General features: G+C 36.0%; 1 protein-coding gene across 6 annotated transcripts in view; it reads left to right on the top strand.

Annotated features, from left to right (window-relative positions):
• Positions 1 to 19,925, top strand: part of GOLGA4 (golgin A4) — a 135,339-nt gene that overhangs the window by 11,828 nt on the left and 103,586 nt on the right. For 3 of the 6 annotated variants that reach the window (XM_059390573.1, XM_059390572.1, XM_059390571.1), the window contains exons 2-4: positions 4,770 to 4,859; positions 14,925 to 15,023; positions 19,199 to 19,264. In XM_059390573.1, coding sequence (XP_059246556.1) covers positions 4,770 to 4,859; positions 14,925 to 15,023; positions 19,199 to 19,264 — 255 coding nt within the window. The remainder of the gene's footprint in view (positions 1 to 4,769; positions 4,860 to 14,924; positions 15,024 to 19,198; positions 19,265 to 19,925) is intronic. The other 3 variants (XM_059390575.1, XM_059390574.1, XM_059390576.1) reach the window with 2 other exon arrangements.

Below are 19,925 nucleotides of genomic sequence, written 5' to 3'. Positions count from 1 at the left end.
GATGCGGGACTCGATCCCAGGACCCTGAGATCATGACCTGAGCTGAAGGCAGTGGCTTAACCCACTGAGCCAACCAGGCGCCCGGCTTTTTTTTTTTTTTAATGAAAGAATAACCTTGGTCGGGAAATATGACACTTTCTGTCATAAAGTTTAAGGTTCTGTAAGACTTTTGTCTTAGAGGTGTCTGTATGTAAAATGGGTGCTTTATTTTGTCTTTATACTCTGGGTCCCAGTGGAAGAAAATCTGAGAAACAGAGATCTAAAGAATACCAGGGAAGTGGATGAGGGAATCAGAAGACCTGTGTCCTAACCCATAACACAGATCTTGTATGCAACCTGGACAAGCTACACAAGTATTCTGACCCTCTTATTTTCTCATCAGAGATGAGAAATTGGGGATGATAATATCTGTCCTGATTAACTTTCAGATTGGTTGTGAGAATCAAAAGAGATACAGTATTTAAAAATATTTGTTGGGGGATGCCTGGGTGGCTCAGCTGGTTAAGCAGCTGCCTTCAGCTCATGTCATGATCCCAGGGTCCTGGGATTGAGTCCTACTTTGGGCTCCTTGCTTGGCAGGGAGCCTGCTTCTCCCTCTGCCTCTTCCTGCCTCTCTGTCTGCCTGTGCTCACTCGCGCTCTCTCTCTCTCTGACAAATTAAAACAAACAAAAATCTAAAATAAAAATATAATAATTAAAAAATTAAAAAAAATATATATTTGTTGGGGCACCTAGCTGATGCAGTTGGTAAAGTATGCAACTCTTGATCTCAGGGTTGTGAGTTCAAGCCATTGGGTGTGGAGCCTACAAATAAATAAATAAATAGATAGATAAAATATATTTGTAATTTTATTTTATTTTAATTTATTTTAATTTATTTGACAGAGAGAAATCACAAGTAGATGGAGAGGCAGGCAGAGAGAGAGGGGGAAGCAGGCTCCCTGCTGAGCAGAGAGCCCGATGCAGGACTCGATCCCAGGACCCTGAGATCATGACCTTAACCCACTGAGCCACCCAGGCGCCCCTATATTTGTAATTTTAGAGCTCTTATTTATTGAACAGGGCCTCCTAGGGTGCTGGGTATTGCATTTGCTATGTAGGGTAGATGTAGTCTCTGTACCGAGGGATTGAGAGACAAGTACTCCTAGTATGGGTGAAGTGTGTGCATGGTGCTGTGGCTGCACAGAGGAAAGCAATTCTGGAGAGAGTCAGGGTGACATCTGAACAGGGTCTTGATGGATAATGAAAGGGGTAAGCGACTCAAGGCTTCCTTTTCCCAGAAGTGACTGTATACAGTTTCTAATGTGGCATAACAAATTGCTACACTCTTAGTGCCTGATAACCCAGTTGTTACTTCATAGTCTGTAGGTCAGAAGTCTGACATGGACGACTGGCTTCTCTGTTAAGAGTTTCACAAGGTACATTGGGGAGGGTATGTGCTATGGTGAGTGCTGTGAAGTCTGTAAGCCTGACGATTCACAGACCTATACCCCTGGGGCTAATAATACATTATATGTCAGTAAAAAATAAAAAATAAAAAAAAGAGTTTCTCAAGGTGTCATCTCGACTACCTTCTTTTTTTCTTTAAAGGTGTATTTATTTGAGAGAGAGAGAGAGAGCACTGGGTGGGGGGCGCAGACAGGGCAGAGGAAAGGGAGAAGCTGGCTTCCCGCGGAGCAGGGAGCCTGACTTGCAGTCAGTCCCAGGACCCTGGGATCATGACCTGAGCCAAAGGCAGACACTTAACCGACTGAACCACCCACGCACCCCCAGACTATGATCTTTACTGGAGTTAGGGTTTTCTTCTGTACTCATGTGGCTGTATTAGAATTTAGTCCTCTGTGGTTATAGGACTGAAGTCCTTATTTCTTCCGGGCTGTTGAAGAAGGATCTAGAGTCTACCTGCAGTTCCTTGTCACTTGGCCCTCTTCGGCATTTGGTTTTCTTTCAGGACAGTGGGGGTGCATTTCTCTGCCTTCTGCCTCTGCCTTGCACTCTAGACTCTTATATGAAGGGCTTTTGTGATTAGGTAGACCCATCCAGGTAATCTTTTGATTGACTCAAAGACTACTGATTAGAAATCTTAAATATGCCTGTAGAAGTCCCTTTTACTATGTAATGTGTGATAGTCAGGGGAATGATCTCATCATATTCACAGGGTGAGGGTCAATTGGGGTCATCTTAGAATTCTGCCTACCATAGTGACTAATATGGTTTTTTCTATACTGAAATTGAGGCCAGTGGTTAGTTTATAATTTTTTCATGGACAACAAAGATATTAATTGTGACAAATAGCTTAGAAGCCTGTCTAGATTTCTCTTGGCCATGAATTAATTAGATTAATTAATTAAAGATCCAGGGCCTTCTAATAAATGATCAAGTACAGTTTTTTTTTTTTTTTTTAATTTCTTTGGCAGAGACAGATCACAAGTAGGCAGAGAGTCAGGCAGAGAGAGAGGAGGAAGCAGACTTCCTGCCAAGCCGAGAGCCCGATGCGGGGCTCTATCTCAAGACCCTGAGATCATGACCTGAGCTGAAGGCAGAGGCTTTAACCCACTGAGCCACCCAGGCGCCCCAAGTACAGTTGTTTTTTATGCATGTTTTGTATTTTACAATCATATGTAATATATGTGATCCTTACTCTTGCAACTCCAGGGCAAGACCTACCAGCCATCAGTCCAGACTTTCCAGGTGGCCCTACTTTTCTGAAGACACTGTGTTTTATGACCTACCTATTCTTCAACTTCACACATTCCAACATTTGATTTTGCTAGTTAATCCAGAGCTGATGAGCTTCTCATTTACTGATTAGGCTTGCATGAAAGCCAAAGTGTAAAGATTGTAAATACTTAAAGTGGGGATATATTTTTCAAGTGATTGGATGATCACTGTCTAAAAGTAGCCCTTTCCTGGTATCTGGAAAGCTGACTCAATAATTCCTCTGCATAGCTGCATAAAGCTTAGTCTCTGTGCTCACCAGATGATGAACTTTAAAATTGTGTCTTATTTTCTCACATCTCTTATTTGTGACTCAGAGTCTCATGTGGGTATATTCATTGGTGGAGCTCAGGTCACCTGCCTTAGATGAGAGGGATAGTGAGTTAGTTAGTTTTCTGAGTTATAATTTACAGAGTTATAAGAGCTGTTTAGAAAAAAAAAAGGTTATTAAATTTTTGGCATTATTTTGTTGATATTTTCCTCCCTCCCTCCAATTAAACTGTTCCTTTTGATTTCTGGTTTTGACAGAAAAATCTCTTTCCCACTCAGTGATTGTAGAAATAAACTCTCATATCTTCTTTTATATTTCAGTTTTTAAAAATCATGAGTTAAATAGGTAAGGGGGATTAAGGAGTTAAATAGGTAATGGGGATTGTGATGAGCAGTGGCTGATATACCTGAAACTAATACTACACTGTATGTTCACTAACTGGAATTTATTTATTTATTTATTTATTCATTTATTCACTAAGTGGAATTTAAATAAATATTTAAAAAATTAAATCTTTAATACAGCTTGAGTATGAAGTGAGCATCTGGTTGGTGTCTACCCCCATATGGATGGCCATTTGTCCCAATACTGCTTATGAAACACCTATTTTAATTTGAAATGTTGTACTTACTGTAAAGTAAATATGTTTATATGTGTATGTATGTATGTGAATGTATGTACACTCTTCCTGATGACCTCTCTGTTCCAGCCTAGCCACAATAGTATGTGCTCATTCATTCCCTCATTTACTTAGCAAGTATTTATTAAATGCCTTTTATTGATGTAGAGCTTTGCAGACTACAGAAGGGTAAGATATCAAGACTTATTTCTATGTGTAGATGAGTTCAGATCTGTTTTATTATGGGTGAGCGAGAGTCTTAAAGTTTTGGCTTTATACTTTTAGGACTTTTTCTTAGTTCACATTAGAGTAGACTTCAACCTTCTGGTTTACATACTGGGTCCTTTTTCCCAAGGACTTTTGTACTAAAAATTATAGGAGTCAGGCTCTCCTTTACAGAACTAAATGGATTGGCATCTTAGGATCCAGCTGTGGTGTGCCAAGTAGACTTAAAGCAAGGCCCTTGACTAGAGAGGTATTTACTTGTGCATTACATAGTATTGAATATTAGAGCTGAAAGACACTTTATTTTTAAATTTTTTAAAAGATTTTATTTATTCATTTGAGAGAGAGAGAGCGCGCGCACAAGCAGGAGGAGAGGCGGAGGGAAAGGGAGAAGCAGACTCCCTGCTGAGCTGGGAGCCCTGCATGGGGCTGGATCCCAGGACCTGGAGATCATGACCTGAGCCGAAGGCAGACACTTAACCATCTGAGCCACCCAGGCACTCCTGGAAGGCACTTTAACGGTTGAATTGACAACCTTATTTTTTTCATGAACTTTGAATTTTGGAATAATTTTGATTTATAAGCAAGTTGCCAAAATCGTACAAAGAGTTTTCATATACTCCTCAGCTGGTTTCACTTTCCCCTAATGTTATCATCTTGTGTTAATATCACAACCTTATTTTATATATGAGGACACATAGCCCTCAGAAAGTTAGTTTAGCTAAGGTCACAGTTCTGGTTAGTGGTAGAGTCAGACCAAGGACCCATAGGCAGCCTAGGTCTTCTAGTTGATTGTTTTAGGTATTGTTTGCTTTTTCATGTGTTTGTTTTTTTCCTTTCTTTCATGGGGTTCTTTGGGCATGAATTGAGAGAAAGACTACACAATACATAGTCCCATGTAGTCTTTCTAATTTGTGCAATAATTTATTAATCTAGGCTCCCTCCAATTCTTCAACCCCAACAAGAACCAGGAGCAGGACATCTTCATTTACAGAGCAACTTGATGAAGGTACACCCAATAGAGAGGTATGTTTGGAATTTCTTCTTTAATAAACCTCTTACAAGAAGCTTATTAATCTAAAATGCAGGCTACTGTTGATAACAAAATGGAAAATTATTTTGACAGGTCAATTTTTAATTGCTAGGTATTTTTATTAATAACATAATTATTGTTTCTTTGTAAATAGTAGTTTTGCTTTTATGTTTTCTTTGAGAATCTCAATTTGAAAGGACAATATGCTCTATCTTTAATATTTGAGGTTTATAATTTGATAATAATTTGTTTAACAAGCATCATATAGGGAAAAGTTCTATATTTTCAAGCTATTGATTGGAATCTGAACTTAACTGATTTTTTTGTGACTTGCAGGTAGGCCCATAGCTCAGATTAGATTTATTTTTTTTTCCATCCTCTTTTTCTTGCTGTGAACTGTGATACAGGTTCAGAATAGAGTAAAACAAAAATGTACAAATCACAGAATTATTATGAAGGAACCCTCCCGTAACCACCCCTGAGGTTCCAGAAGGGACACTGCCAACATTATAGCGCTGCCTTCTTCCCCCCAAAAAGATTACTATGATCCTGACCTTTTGGTATTTCTTTCCTTTTTTTATAGTACCATTTAAGTATGTTTTCTGTTGTAAACATTAACCATTTTCATTATTTACAGTTTAGGGTTATAAATTAGGCTGCTGTGAACATCATTATATGTTTCTTTTGGTCCACATGTACCTGCATTTCTTTTAGTTTGTACCTAGCAGTGGAACACTGGGTCAAAAGGTATGTAGAATTTCAGCACTTAGAAGATAAGGCCCATTGTTTTTCAGAATAGTTGTAGAACTTTACCTTGCCCCTAGGAGTTTCTGAAAGTTGTTGGTGCTCTACATTTTTGCTAGTCTTTTTAATTTCAGCCATTCTCATGAGTGTGTAGTGCTCTCTTACTGTAGTTTTAAGTCACATTTCTCTGATGACTAATGAGATTGAGCACTTTTCATCTGTGTATTGGCCATTTGATATCTTTTTTTGTGAAGTGCTTCTTTATGTGTTTTGCTAATTTTTCTCTTGGTTTGTCTTTTATTGATTTGTGGCTCTTTTTTATATATTGTGGATGGGTTTTTTTTTAATGAGGCATAATTGGCATATAACATTAATTTCATGTGTATAATATAGTGATTTGATATTTGAAAACACTAAAATCATCACAAGTCTAGTTACCATTCATCACCATACATAGTTACACATTTTTTTTCTTGTAATGAGAAGTTTTTTTTTTCAGGGTCTTGATGTTTCTTCTTTTTTGTTTCAAGTTTTTATTTAAATTCCAGTTAACATATATGGAAGGAGTTTTTTATTGGATATATGCCTAGCAGATATCTTCTTCTGCCCTGTGGCTTGCCCTTTTATTCTCTTAATCGTGTCCTTAGATGAACTGAAATTCTTAGTTTTAATGTATTATAATTTATAAATATTTTATTTTCTGGCTAGTGTTTTTATTTCTTATTAAAAAATTCTTTTCTTACCCTGAGAGTACTTTCCTGTTTTACTTTTCAAAAATAATTTTTTTTAAATTGAGGTATGGTGTGCAACATAGTGATTTGACAAGTCTGTAAGTTATATTGTGCTCACTGAGAGTGTGGCTGCCATCTCTCACCATAAAATGCTATTAAAATATCTTTGACTATATTCTCTATGCTGTACTTTTTATTCCTGTGACCTGTAATCATTCCATAATGGGAAGCCTATGCCTCTTGCTCTCTTTCATGCTCATTTTGCCCATTCTCCCATATCCTGTTTCACTTTTCACATTCCAGTCTACATCCCATTTGGAACTGATTTTTTTCAGCATGGTGTGAGGTAGGAATCAAGTCTGTGTCTCCTCCCCACCCACCACACCCCATCTGTATGGCTATCCATTTGTCCCATTTTTCTCACATTGATCTACTGTGCTGCCTTTTTTCAGAAATTAGTGTCTATAGTTGCATAGATTGGTTTCTGGGCTCTCTATTCTCTTTTCTGGTTTGCTTTGTCTGTCTTTGATCTGATACCACACTGTCTTAATACCAGTTGTTTTATATTAAATCTTGTCTTTCCTAGAGCTGGTCTATCCTGTCTTGGTCAGTTTGGGCTGCTTTAACAAAATTCCATAGACTAGTGGCTTAAACAACAGACATTTGTTTCTCATAGTTCTGGAGGCTGGGCAGTCCAAGGTCAAGATGCCAGCAGATGGGCTGTCTGGTGAGTGCTCTCTACTGATTTGCAGGTAGCTATCTTCTCATTATGTCCTAGCATGGCCCTTCTTGGTACCTGCATACTCCTTAGGGTGGGAGTAGGGGGAAGGCAATTATCCTGTCTCTTTTTCTTTTTTAAGGGTACTAATCCCACCATGAAAGCCGGCATTCTCTTGACCTTCTCTAGTTAATTACCTCCCAAAGTTTGCCTCCAAATAACATCACATTGAGGGCTAGGTCTTCAATATGTGAATTTTGGGGGACACATTCAGTCCGTAGCCTTTTTACCTTGTTCTTCTTGAATGTCTTGGTTATTCTGATTTCTTTCCATATAAATTCCATATAAATTTTAGAATTAGATTTTCAAGTCTCACAAAAACAAACTCACGACAAAATGAAACACAATGACAACAACAAAACAAACCTGTGGAGATTTTGAGTGGGATTGTATTGATTCTGTAGATTAGTTTGGAGAGAGTCTCAGTATTATAAATTAAATTTTATAATCTTTTCAGTATTATAAGCAGTACTGTACTGAGCCTTGTACATAAACATTTATAATGATGTTCTTCTGGAAGATAGAATCCTAGGAATGGGATTCCTGGGTTATAGGATGGATTTCAAATTTAAAAATTTGAGAGGTATTTCCCGTTGTTTTGATGAAGGTTATTTTTTAATTTTTTCTAAGGTTACATTAAAAAGATTTTAAACTTTTTTTTTTTTTTTTAAGATTTTATTTATTTATTTGACAGAGAGATAGCCTAAAGAGGAAATACAAGCTGGGGGAGTGGGAGAAGTGACTTGGGGCTTAATCCCAGGTCCCTGGGATCCTGACCTGAGCTGAAGGCAGACGCTTAACTGACTGAGCCACCCAGGCACCCCATTTTAAACCTTTTTATAGTAGATGTTGATAGCAAAATAAATATTTCACAGTATAGTTTTTGCATTCAAAGTTAATGGCATAATATTCTGTGTTCTTGGTGTATAGATTTAGATAATCTGACAAAGTTGTTTAAAATATGAAGTATAGGGGTGCCTGGGTGGCTCAGTGGGTTAAGCCTCTGCCTTCGGCTCAGGTCATGATCTCAGGGTCCTGGGATCGAGCCCCACATCGGGCTCTCTGCTCAGCGAGAAGCCTGCTTTCCCCTCTCTCTGCCTGCCTCTCTGCTTGTGATTTCCCTCTCTGTCAAATAAATCAATAAAATCTTTAAAAAAAAAATGAAGTATATGCATACTTTATGTGGGATATCATTTTCTTGTGGATCCCTTGCAGTATTACATCTCTTTAACTTTGTGATCTCAAATTTAATGCTGTTGAACTTAGTTTATACATGTAACTATTTTGAATGAAAGCTGCAGTACTGAGTAGAACCATTTTGGCAAATAGTGTTGATAGCATCATTACTATACTTAGTATATTGGTTGATTTTATAGTATATTGGTTTATACACAATACAGTTGAAACCCTGAAAGTAACTTATTGATTGCTACTATTGCTTTTTAATTTTTTTTATATCTTTAAAACTTTTTTATTTATGTAAGCTTCCCTACACCCAGCATGGGCTTGAACTCATGATCCTGAGTCACATGTTCTTCCGACTGAGCCAGCCAGGAATCCCTACTGTGCTTTTTAAAAAGTATTTATTTCATTGAGGATGCTTTAAAACATTTTAAATGACTATATCTTTACAAAATAATCCTTTTTGAAAGGGATGATTTGAATATTCTTTAACAGTAGGCTTAAGTAAGCTGAAGGTTATTTTTTATTTCTTCCCAGATTCCCAAATTTCAGTCCTAAAGATCCTGTGCTTCCTAGATTTAACTTAAGAAGTGGTTTCTGAGTGAAAGAGCTGCATCATCTCTTCATCTCCTTGCTTTTGAAGTGTTTTCTGACAGCTCTGAAAGCTATTTTTGACTAATGTAATGGTCAATTCTGTTTATTTTTACAAAATTTAAGGACTTTCTAATTTTATAATTAAGTTATTGATTAAATAGGCATTACATAATTACCTTCTTAGTCATCTTCCCACTCCCTGGGTTTTTTATTTTGTTAAATCTCTGATATAGAAGATCCCAACTTTCTGTTTTATATGTTATAATGTTTCTTTTTAGCAAAATGTGGAAGTTTAACTCAAAATATAAACATTTGTCCATCTCTCCAGTAGATACAGTAGTCTTTGTTATCAAGAATGCTTCAGAAGTTGATGGTTTCATTTACACAATTTCCTGGATAATTAAAGGTTTTATATACCTCCTCATATGTCTGTTTTCCTGTGTTGGTAAATTTTATATGTAAATCTAAACAAGTCTGTCTTTGGTTGCAGGCTTCCTTACAAGGGTATAAAAAATCATCTCTATGATTCAGACATTGAAGGCAAAGGAGAACAGACTGATTTGCACTGACCCTAAAGTCTACAGAGCTTTGGCATTCTCTCATCCTCTTTCTTCCGGTGATCTTGGGCATAGCCTTGTTATCTTCAGCATAGAGCTCCTTTCCCTTTTTGTTGCTTGAGATGAATCTTTTTTGCCCCTCTAGAGCTGGATGCTTTAGAGCAGTAGAGATTGTAGGATCATTGAAAGGCTGACTAGGGCAGATGAAGCTACCATAGCCTCCTGCCCTCTGTTCCACTGTGATGCTTTTTTTTAATTGAGATTAAATTCCTATAACATAACATTTACAATTTCAAAGTGGTATTTAATATATTCACAGTGTTGTACATTCATCACATCTCTCTAGTTCTGTGACATTTTCATTACCCCCCAAAAAGCCCCCATACTCATTAAGCAGTTACTCCCCATGCTCCCTCTCCTCCAGCCCCAGGTGACCAATGATATACTTATTACCTGTATGGATTCACTTATTCTGGATATTTTGTATAAATGGAAACATATAATTTGTGACCTTCTGTGTTTGGCTCTTTTTAGCATAATGTTTTGAAGGTTTATCTATGTTGTAGCATGTGAAAAGTTAACTTTTCAGCAACTTGGGTTTTCTCTTTGTAAATGGAAATAATAATCAGCGTGTCAATCTCCTAGCATGGTGGTTTGCACGTAGTAGGTGCTCATTAAGTTCTTCCTGGGGGCAACCATGGAAAATGGGAAGGCCTGCCCAGCTTGCTTTGCTGAGGTCCCTGGACCTGAAGGGAGAGAAATAGATGGACCATTATGTGGGCTAAGATCCTAGGGATGTTAATCTATCTCTTTACCTGCTGAACTTCTGAAAGAAGGATTGATATCTTCACTTACCCTGCTCTCTAATTTGCTGTCTTTTGGACACTTCCTCATAGTTTAGGCTGTCCATTCTTACCCATATCCTAGGGACTCATCTACACAACTTTTTCATATTGTTTTAAAATTAAATTCCAGAAGTCACTTTATTTTCTTAGAATCATTTCTTTGTTCTGCTAAAAAAAAAGATGCAAAGAAATAAATAGTTATGGTTAATTGATGGATTCTTTCTGTTTAGTAGAATGTGTTCATAAATACCTTATGCTTTTTTGCTTCTTTGCTTCCCTATGTGCAGAGAGACAGCCTGGAACAGTGGAGGGATCACCAACACCATCTCTTACTTGCTCTGTGACTTTGGACGTAACTGCTTTTAACTTCGTAGAGCCTCAGCTTTCTCATCTTTTGAATTGTGTTATAATGAATATTTCCTCTCATTGAGTTCTTGTGAGTAGCAAGTGAATTCAGAAGTATGGAAATACTCATAATTTGTGTATCACATAAAAAAGATTATTATTATTCAGAAATGGAAAGGCCTTTTCTGTACCTATCAGCTCTTGGGTAGCACACACACTAAGTTTTTAATTGTGACATTGCAAGGGAAGAAATAGTGAAACGTCAGGCTGTTTTGGATTGGAATGCTTTCCCAAACTTTGAGAAAGATGTCACTTTTTCCTCTTCCTCCACCTTATTCTTCCTCTTCCTTCCCCTCTTTTTCTTCTTTCTTTTTATACCCAAGGTGGGGCTTAAATTTATAACCCTGAGATCAGGAGTTGCACACTCCACTGACTGAGCCAGCCAGGTGCCCCTGTTTTTTATTCTTGATCTGACACATCTTTCAGAAATAAAATACTGCTTCTTTAGTTTTGTCATTCCAAGTTAGTTTGTACTATTCTATGACACTCTCAGCTTTTGATACGTCTTAAGCATATTTTATAAATTTATTCTATTTAAGGGCTACAGGCATTGTTCTTTAGGAAATAACTGAGAAGTATCTTCAAAGTAATGGGTAAGAAATATTTATTCTTAAGTTTGGAATTAATTTTGCCCCTAAATAGATTGACTTTCAAAGCTGGTATGCTTTTACTTTGTTAGATAGTAGATTGGAAACCACCTGTCCCTACCCTCTGTTGTTTAATGAAAGTCTTTTACCCCTATCAAATTGCCTTGGTATCTATTCGGTTCTCATAGTTTTTTCTTTTGGTCTAATGATAGGATATGAGTTATATTAATAGGCTTCCTAATATTAAGTCTAGTATTAAGCTTAATTATTATATTAATAGGCTTCCTAATATTAAGCCTAATACTAAGCTTCCTAATATTGGCTTAATTGTTCATTCCTTAAATCAACTCAACTGATAGGTTGCATTATTATTATCCTGCTGTACTCACTTTGATAGTTACGTTTTATATATTTCTCCCAGCTCTATTTGTGAGGAGAGTGGTTTGTACTTTTCTTTTTGTGTTGTCTTTATCAGTTTTTATTAGTTGGGAAGCTTTCTATCTTCTCTCCCTCCTCCCTTTTTTCCCTCTTCTCCTCCATTTATTTAGGTCTTCTTTAATTAAAAAAAAAGGTATGCTTTTCAGAATATAAGGTCTGTATTACTTTTGTTAAATTTATTTCCAAGTATTTTATTCTTCTGAATGTTACTGTAACAGGATTGTTGTCTTAATTTCATTTTTGGTTTCTATTGTCACTCTGTAGAAGTAAAGTTGCTTTTTGTCAGTTGATCTTGTATCCTGCAGAACTCATTTATTACTCTTGTATCCTTGCTGAACTCATTTATTAGGTTCTGGTAGTTATTTAGTAGAGAATTTAGTATTTTCTATGTATAAGATGTTGTCCTCTCTAAACAGAGGTAGTTTATATCTTCTTTAATCTGGTTGCTTTTTATAACATTTTCTTCCTCGTTTCCCTGGCTAGGACCTTCACATTTAGTTCTGCAAGCCAGGAGCCGAACAGGTGCCTCCAGCACTGGGTGAAAAAGGTTTAGGAAAGCTTTCACTAACTGCTGCCTAGAGCTCTCTGTGGCCCATTGTGAGAAGCTCCTGTTCCTAGGGGAAGGCCTCATGACCAAGAACTGAAGCAAACTCACTTTGGCTTATTGTGACTGAATCCGTGATAACCCCTATATTGCCATAGGACAGGAAACTCAAACTGGAGCCTAGGGAATCAGATTGACTGGATAAAGAAAGATTTGAGTACAGAAGGAAGGAGAAAGATAATATCTTCAAAGTGAACCCGTAAATGAAAATTCTAAAACAAATGCTAGGAAGGCAGTCAGTAAAAACAGGAATTGGAATATAAATTTATCCTAGATGAAATTCAAATTAATAGAGTAGTCTAGAAAAAACTTTAAAAACAAATATCTTTGATAAGATACATGAATTATTAATTTTCTGAAAAAGAAGATAAATCATGGGGGAAAAACAGACCAAAACAAAAGTAGAGTTAGTAGGTATGAAAAAGAACCAATTAGAAATCCTTGAAGTAAAAAAAAATTGATATAAAAATATAGAATAAAAACTCAGACAAGTCCCAATTCATGGGAAAATTAGGGTATTTAAAAAGAATACTAATTCCACTGAAAACTCATAGAGATAAAGAAGTATATATAGAGAATAAGAGACATGCAGGATAGATCAAAAGCCTTCAACAGATACCTAATGGGAGTTTTATGTATCTTCATGAATGTTTAGACAGAACTTCTGTCAGTGTTAGTTCAACTGATGGCTTCACCTAAGGACCACAGAAGAGGTGAATTAAGTTCTTAATAGATTTGGATTAGAATTTCAATAGAGTTTGAGAGATATGGAGTTGAGACAGAATTTGATTGAGAATATTTGGGAATCGATGTGTGTAAGATTTTCATAGGCATAAGAAGCAAATGACAAGGACAGTGAGTGGGAAGAAAGGCTTTTTAGGTTTTGAGGTAGCTGTCAATGGAAACTAATTTTGATACACTTGGCTTTTACTTGGGCTAGGGGCAGGAGTGTAAATTGTTGTTTGGGCCCATCTTTCTTTGAAATGTTTGGTGAATATGTTTTTCTATACTGAGTATCAGCTTTTGTGTTTTTTTTCAAATATACTCTTTACTGTGAAATTTTAAGTTATTTTGTTGTGGGACAGAGTGACTTCATTTCAAATGTTAATTTTGGAGGCCTAAGAAGAGTGAATTTGTTTAGCCCTTCATTTAAAATCACAGTCATGGGGCGCCTGGGTGGCTCAGTGGTTTGGGCTGCTGCCTTTGGCTCAGGTCATGATCTCAGGGTCCTGGGATCGAGCCCCGCATCGGGCTCCCTGCTCCGCAGGAAGCCTGCTTCCCTCTCTCTCTCTCTATATCTCTCTGCCTGCCTCTCTGCCTACTTGTGATCTCTGTCTGTCAAATAAATAAATAAAATCTTTAAAAAAAAAAAGTAAAATCACATCATTTCAAGGATGACTTTTCTGAGTTTGCCGGGAGAGTTCAGATTTTCAGCAAGAGTAGAAACTTGGATAAGATGAGTGCCCAGAGCCAAACAGGCATCTAGTACATTTTAGTACACCACTAATACTCAACTTTTAGGACCAGATGAAGAGTTAGTGGAGTCTCTGTAGTCATATCCATAACTCTACCATACTAAGATGAAAGTGTAAGTTCTTAAGCTTGTGCAACATTTATTTTCTGATAAAAGTTCTTTCTTATATATAGTATATAACATAATATGCATTAACTGCTATGTTAATATTTCCAGAAGATTAGTTTTTTTTTTTTTAGCTTTCATTAGTTTTTTTGTTTTTGTTTTGAAATAATCATAGATCCACAGGAGGTTTAAAATTTTTTTTTAGGGAGGACCTGTGTACCTTTTGCCCATTTTCTCCTGAAGTTTTCTTGTATAACTATTGTATGCTATCAAAACAGGGGAATTGACATTGGTGAACTCTGTGACATCACAGAGCTTATGCAGATTTCAGCTGTTTTACATTGGAAATTTCATTTTAATTGTAATTTGTTCTAAATCTAATAATGATTATTAATATTTTGGTGTATATAGTTTCTGAAGACTGAAGGACAGAAGAGAATACATTTAAAATAATTAGTATAATAGAATTTATCCTTAGAACTTGTTATATGAATTTCAATTTCAAAAGTTTCCTTTGTACATATTGGAGAAAACTATTTTTGTTTCTAAGTGCAAAATAAATGATTATTTGAAATTTTATGTGTTTTGTCCTCACTATAAATTTCACTGCTATCTTTTTGAATGTATAAAAATGGTCAGTATTTGTTACATTAAGGGTTAAGGGTTTGTGTTCTTTACCATGTATGGTTTTTACTGGTTAGACTCTTAAACCTAATCGGCAGACATGCGGTGTGTTTCTGTGGCTGTTGCATATATCGTTTGTATGCCAGTAAGCAAATTTGTTAAAGTTGGGCTTTGAGTTTCTAGACGGCTCAACTCCTCTCCATTCCTAACCTTTCCAGCAACTTGTTATTTCTGTGGGTGGAGAGATGGTAGCAGTTGCGGTGGTGCAAGGTCATTATACTGTTGTGTATGCCATATGGAGAGAACACTTTGCAACATGCCCTTACTGTGATCTGTTTTTCATTATTTGTTTTATTTTTGTACCTCTGCTTATTACACTGAATGAGACAGCTACTAGCCGGGATGATAGCAGAGCCTGCTTTTCTCTCTGAGTATACTATCTTTGCTTTGGATTCCTCCAAACAGCCTAAAACACAGACTGACAGTGTGGTGAGTCCTTCCACCGCTTTCTGCATTCCCTTTGTGGGGAAGCAAAGTAATTTGGTAATTCTAGAAGCAAATCTCATGCTGCTTGTCACTGACTGTCTCTCAAAGCATCTTCAGTGCCCTGTTGCTAACCCTCCTTTAAAAAATCAGAGTGAATTGCTGAATTCTGATGGCTGGTGTGTTTTCTGGTAGCTTTTTAACAACAACAAAATAACACTGTTTTCATTAATGTAGTGAAGACTGCCTTCAACTTAGTGTAAACTCTAAGTTTTCTTTCAAGGGAATGTTTGCACATTAACAAAACATGGTATGTATTGCTAGAAATCTCTGTCTTACTATTGGTAGGAGGCCAAGATATGACTCACATTTTAAGAAAAAAAATTGTATATAAATCCATAATTGAACAACATTGAGCAGGTAGGTGGATTCTACTGTAACAAATAATTACATCTTATTTTGGGAGAGTACCAGTTTTCTATATATTAAACATCTGAAAGGAAGTACTTATCTCATTATTTTTCAGTTGACTGAATTCATACAATTTTAAATCTTGTATATAATTTCACTTTGAGAAAGTGGACTGTTTTCATATGTGTCTTATTAAGTTCTTAATTTAGGGAAACTTAGATATGTTTGATTACCCAGTAAGGATAGCTTTTTTTGCATTGGACACTGACTGAATTGGGATTCAGGTTTTTTTTATAAATGATGAGAATTGGTTTAATTTACTAAGTAGCTTGTGATGAAATTAGAACATATCTGTACTTAATCCATGCAGCCAGGAAAACCTTGGTCTGCATATAGTCAGTAGCAATCCTGAATTACATTCTGAACTTTTTTTTTTTTTTTGAAGATTTTATTTATTTGAGAGAGAGAGAAAGAGAGAAAATAAGTGGGGTGGGAGCAGAGGGAGAGGGAGAAGTAGACTCCTTGCTGAGCAGGGAGTCCAACATGGGGCTTGATCCCAGGACCCTGGGATTATGATTTTAGCCAAAGGCAGACACTTAACCATCTGAGCCACTCAGGCACCCCGAACTTGGTTTTAGAGAAGAAAGCAGCTGAATATTTTAGTGATGTCCTAGCTTGGATCTTAGGGCAAAGGATTTCTCCTTCGTTCTGGCTATAAGTGACACCTCACTATTTTCAAAACTGGTTGGAGAAGGAGACAGGAGTTCCAGTTAAAGATAACTTACCAGTTTCTTTAAAAACACAAAATGATATTACTTTATATTTCATGTTATAATAACAGAGACTAAAAAAAAAAAAAGAGCTGCTTTGAGGCCCACTTCCATATACATAAAAGTAATTTAAGGACCTCTTCTGTTGTGAGAAATGCCAATGATTTTAAAATAGAGGCTTTTGAACTATTTAGAAATAATTTAAGTAGACTAAAAGTCTTCATTAGTCTTATTTGAATTTTGTTCAGATAAAGACTTAATTTCTTTCCATGTAACAAAGGGAAACCATAGCATAACCTATAACGGAATACAAATTTAGTGAGGGTCTACTTATGAGTTCATCAGCTGTTGACTTTTAGCTAATTCAGTTTTTTGCAAAATGACCCCAAATTCTAAAATTGCTTAGTGCTCAGCAGTCAATAAATACTTGTCAAAAGATTGAACAATACATAATTGAAGATAAATCTGGCAGGCAATCTGTGTGTGCTTTTAAGTTAAATGCATGTTAGATTAGAAGAATTTTTCTCTTGTCTTAGAATTGCCTCCAGGAGAAAGTATTGGTGACAGTTGAGTATTGACATGTGTTAGCTTCTCTCTGGGAGAAGGACTTCAGAAGTCTTTTCATACTGAAGGAAGTAACTGCACAGGATTTGACAAGCATATACTGAACTTCTACCACCAGTCAGGCAGAAGTCCTGGGGACCAAGATGAAAATACAGGATTCCTGCTCTCCAAGAATTTATAGTGTAGTATGGAGACATATGCTTGAAATACAAAGGAATTAAACCTTCATAGAAGAAAATATAGGCATAGGGAATGTGTTAGCCCTCAGTTAAGCCGTATGAAGCTTCATTAAAGAAGTTGCATTTGAAAGTTAAAAGGTAAATGAGAATTTGCTGGGCAGAAATGAAGAAGGCATTTCAGGTAGTTTCAAAATCTTTAATTTTGCTTGTACAGGTATGTAATTTAAATTTACAAGGTCACGTAACCAATGCTTTCACTAATTGTTCTGCATTTATTTAAATATATGGTATAATACATATATTGAAATACGTATGCAGGGAGGGAGAGTTTTTAAATGTTAGGTTGTGTTTTTCTGATAGGGTGATAGGTCAGATAATTATAGAATAGTTTTTTTGTATGGACCACAGTCATGTGTCAAGTAACTTAGAATATGGACTCTGTAATCACTCTTCTCCTAACTTAAAATATTTTAGGGAACGATTTCATTTCCTTTCTCCATAAATTTAACTGTCTATTAATTTTCAACATATGGAAAATTAATAGTTGAACTCTATAAAGTAAGTTTTTTATTTTATAGTGTATAGTATAGTTTATTTTTGAACTCTATAAAGTAAGTTTTTTACTTACTTTAACTCTATAAAGTAAGTTTTATAGAACTCTATAAAGTAAGTTTTTTATTTTATAGTATATAGTGTAGTTTATTTTTAGAGCCAGGAAGCATTAATTATCATGCTACACAAATATAGCCATATATACAACTTGAAATGGCAGAGAACAGGAAGATAAAAGTTATGTTCCCCTAACTTTTCTCCTCTATGTAACTTATAGGAAAATGTCTTAGACTGATAAAATTTGATGACTCTTTTTTTGTTTGTTTGCCGAGAGAGAGAGAGCGAGAGCAAGAGAGTGTGTGCCTGTGCAAGCACACAAGCACGGGGTTAGGGGAGCAAAGGGAGAGGGAGAAAGAGAATCTTAAGCAGACTCCACACCCAAAACTCTTCTTATATTAGAGGAAGAAGGTATTTCAGTTGTTATTAGAGAAAAATCCAAACTGAAAGTGGAAATCGTAGTAATAGTGGTATAAGAACTCTCTCTCATCCCCCAGTATCCTTAGTAACTCATGGCCATCTTACTGCAGTATTGTACTGCTGCGCTCCTCTAGCCACCCACCCACACATGCACACCTCCCTTCCTCTGTCTCCATCTCTGTTGGGATTATTAGCAGATTTCAGAAACCTTATTCCATCTAAATGTTTTGGCATTTATTGCTAAATGATAATGACTAAAAATATACAATACCGTATGTTCATCACACCTGAAAATTAATAATTTCTTAGTATCTAATACCTAATGAGAGTTAAAAAATTTGAGAACACTTGCAAAGCCGAGTGCCTTTTCCACTTATACTTAAGAATAAGTCACGTCAGTTATTTGACCCTTGGTCCACTGTGGAAATGTATGGGAAATGTCTAATTTAACTACCAACTTACTGAAACATTGTGGCTAGTATTTGCTCTAATGCTTTGTTTAAAACTTAGAAGTTATTTTATCATGAGCTACTTGTATAGCTCTAATTTTGGTTAGTGTATTATGAATGCAGTATAGAATTTTGAATCTCAAAGAATCTCATTCATTACCATGAAACCAATGCCAGTAAGGGGTGATCAGTATGATGTCACTTAAGTTAGAACATTCATCATACTAACAGAACAAAACAAAAAGCTTTCATATGTGGAAGATTTTTTAATTATAAATTTTTCTGAAAATTGCCATAATAATTTCATTTAGATTGCTGGTTTCAGATGAATGAAGCATTTCCATTTCTTGTTATAAAGATGTTTTTTAGGTCTTAGCCCAAATAACTTTGAGTATTATTTGATCATAGGGAACACTTGACATTACTTCTTTTTCTGGGTAGTTGTCTCCTTGAATGAAGTTTGCTGATTGATTTCCTGATGTTAGTTTTTTCATGGGGGAAAAACTGGGGACATCATAATAGGGGGAGATATGTGATTAGTTTAAAATAAACTTTGCTACATACTAATCTTTGCTATTTAGTTACATATGTTATAGCAAAATAAATTTTCTAAATACTCACCATACTAGTTTTGCCTTGCATGAAAACATTCTAATAAATGAACTAATTTTGTTTGATAAATGTATCTAATAGGTCTTGGTACTGGTCTTTGTTCTTCACAGTTTTAAAAGCTTAGCTTTTTGTTCCTTTTCTTTATGATGTTTCTTTGTTTTTCTTAGAATGCATCTATCCAAGCCCTGAGATCTCCCGACAGTGTTAATGGAAGCGAACCAACAACTCCTCAGGTCTGTTACTAAAGTTATTTTAGAAAATAGCAAGTCATTTCAGAGTGTTGGTCAATCTGTATTATTAGCACCTGGCTTTATACTGAAATAGTGATGTCTATACATTTCATACACTATGTATGGTAAATCCAGATTGGTTGATGCTTTCTTCAGTTTTAAATGAAAGTAGTTCATTGTATATATACCAGTTCTGTTACATGCCATTGTTACTCATTTAAAAAAATTAATGGCAGTGAAGAGAAAACTTCTTGACAAAAGGAATCTGATTTTATAGTTCTAAAAGATATATGGACAGTTTATGTCTAAAGACATTGAGTTACATAATTTAAAAGGTGGGGGGATATGGAGGAAATGGGATTTCTCTTAAAGTTTTCATAGTATTTTTACTACTAGAAAACTTGTGTTATCTTTTTTTTTTTTTTAAGATTATTTATTTATTTATTTGACAGAGAGAGAGGCAGAGAGAGGGAGGGGGAAGGAGGCTCCCTGCTGAGCAGAGAGCCTGATGTGGGGCTCGATCCCAGGACCCTGGGATCATGACCGGAACTGAAGGCAGACGCTTAACCGACTGAGCCACCCAGGCGCACCAACTTGTGTTATCTTTGATTTAAAAAAGTTATTTGGGGAATACAGCTCAGGTGAATTTCTTTTGACTCTTTCC

This window comes from Mustela nigripes, chromosome 2, assembly GCF_022355385.1.
Source record: "Mustela nigripes isolate SB6536 chromosome 2, MUSNIG.SB6536, whole genome shotgun sequence".
Classification (NCBI taxonomy): domain Eukaryota; kingdom Metazoa; phylum Chordata; class Mammalia; order Carnivora; family Mustelidae; genus Mustela; species Mustela nigripes.
This window is presented reverse-complemented; position numbering and strand designations above follow the sequence as displayed.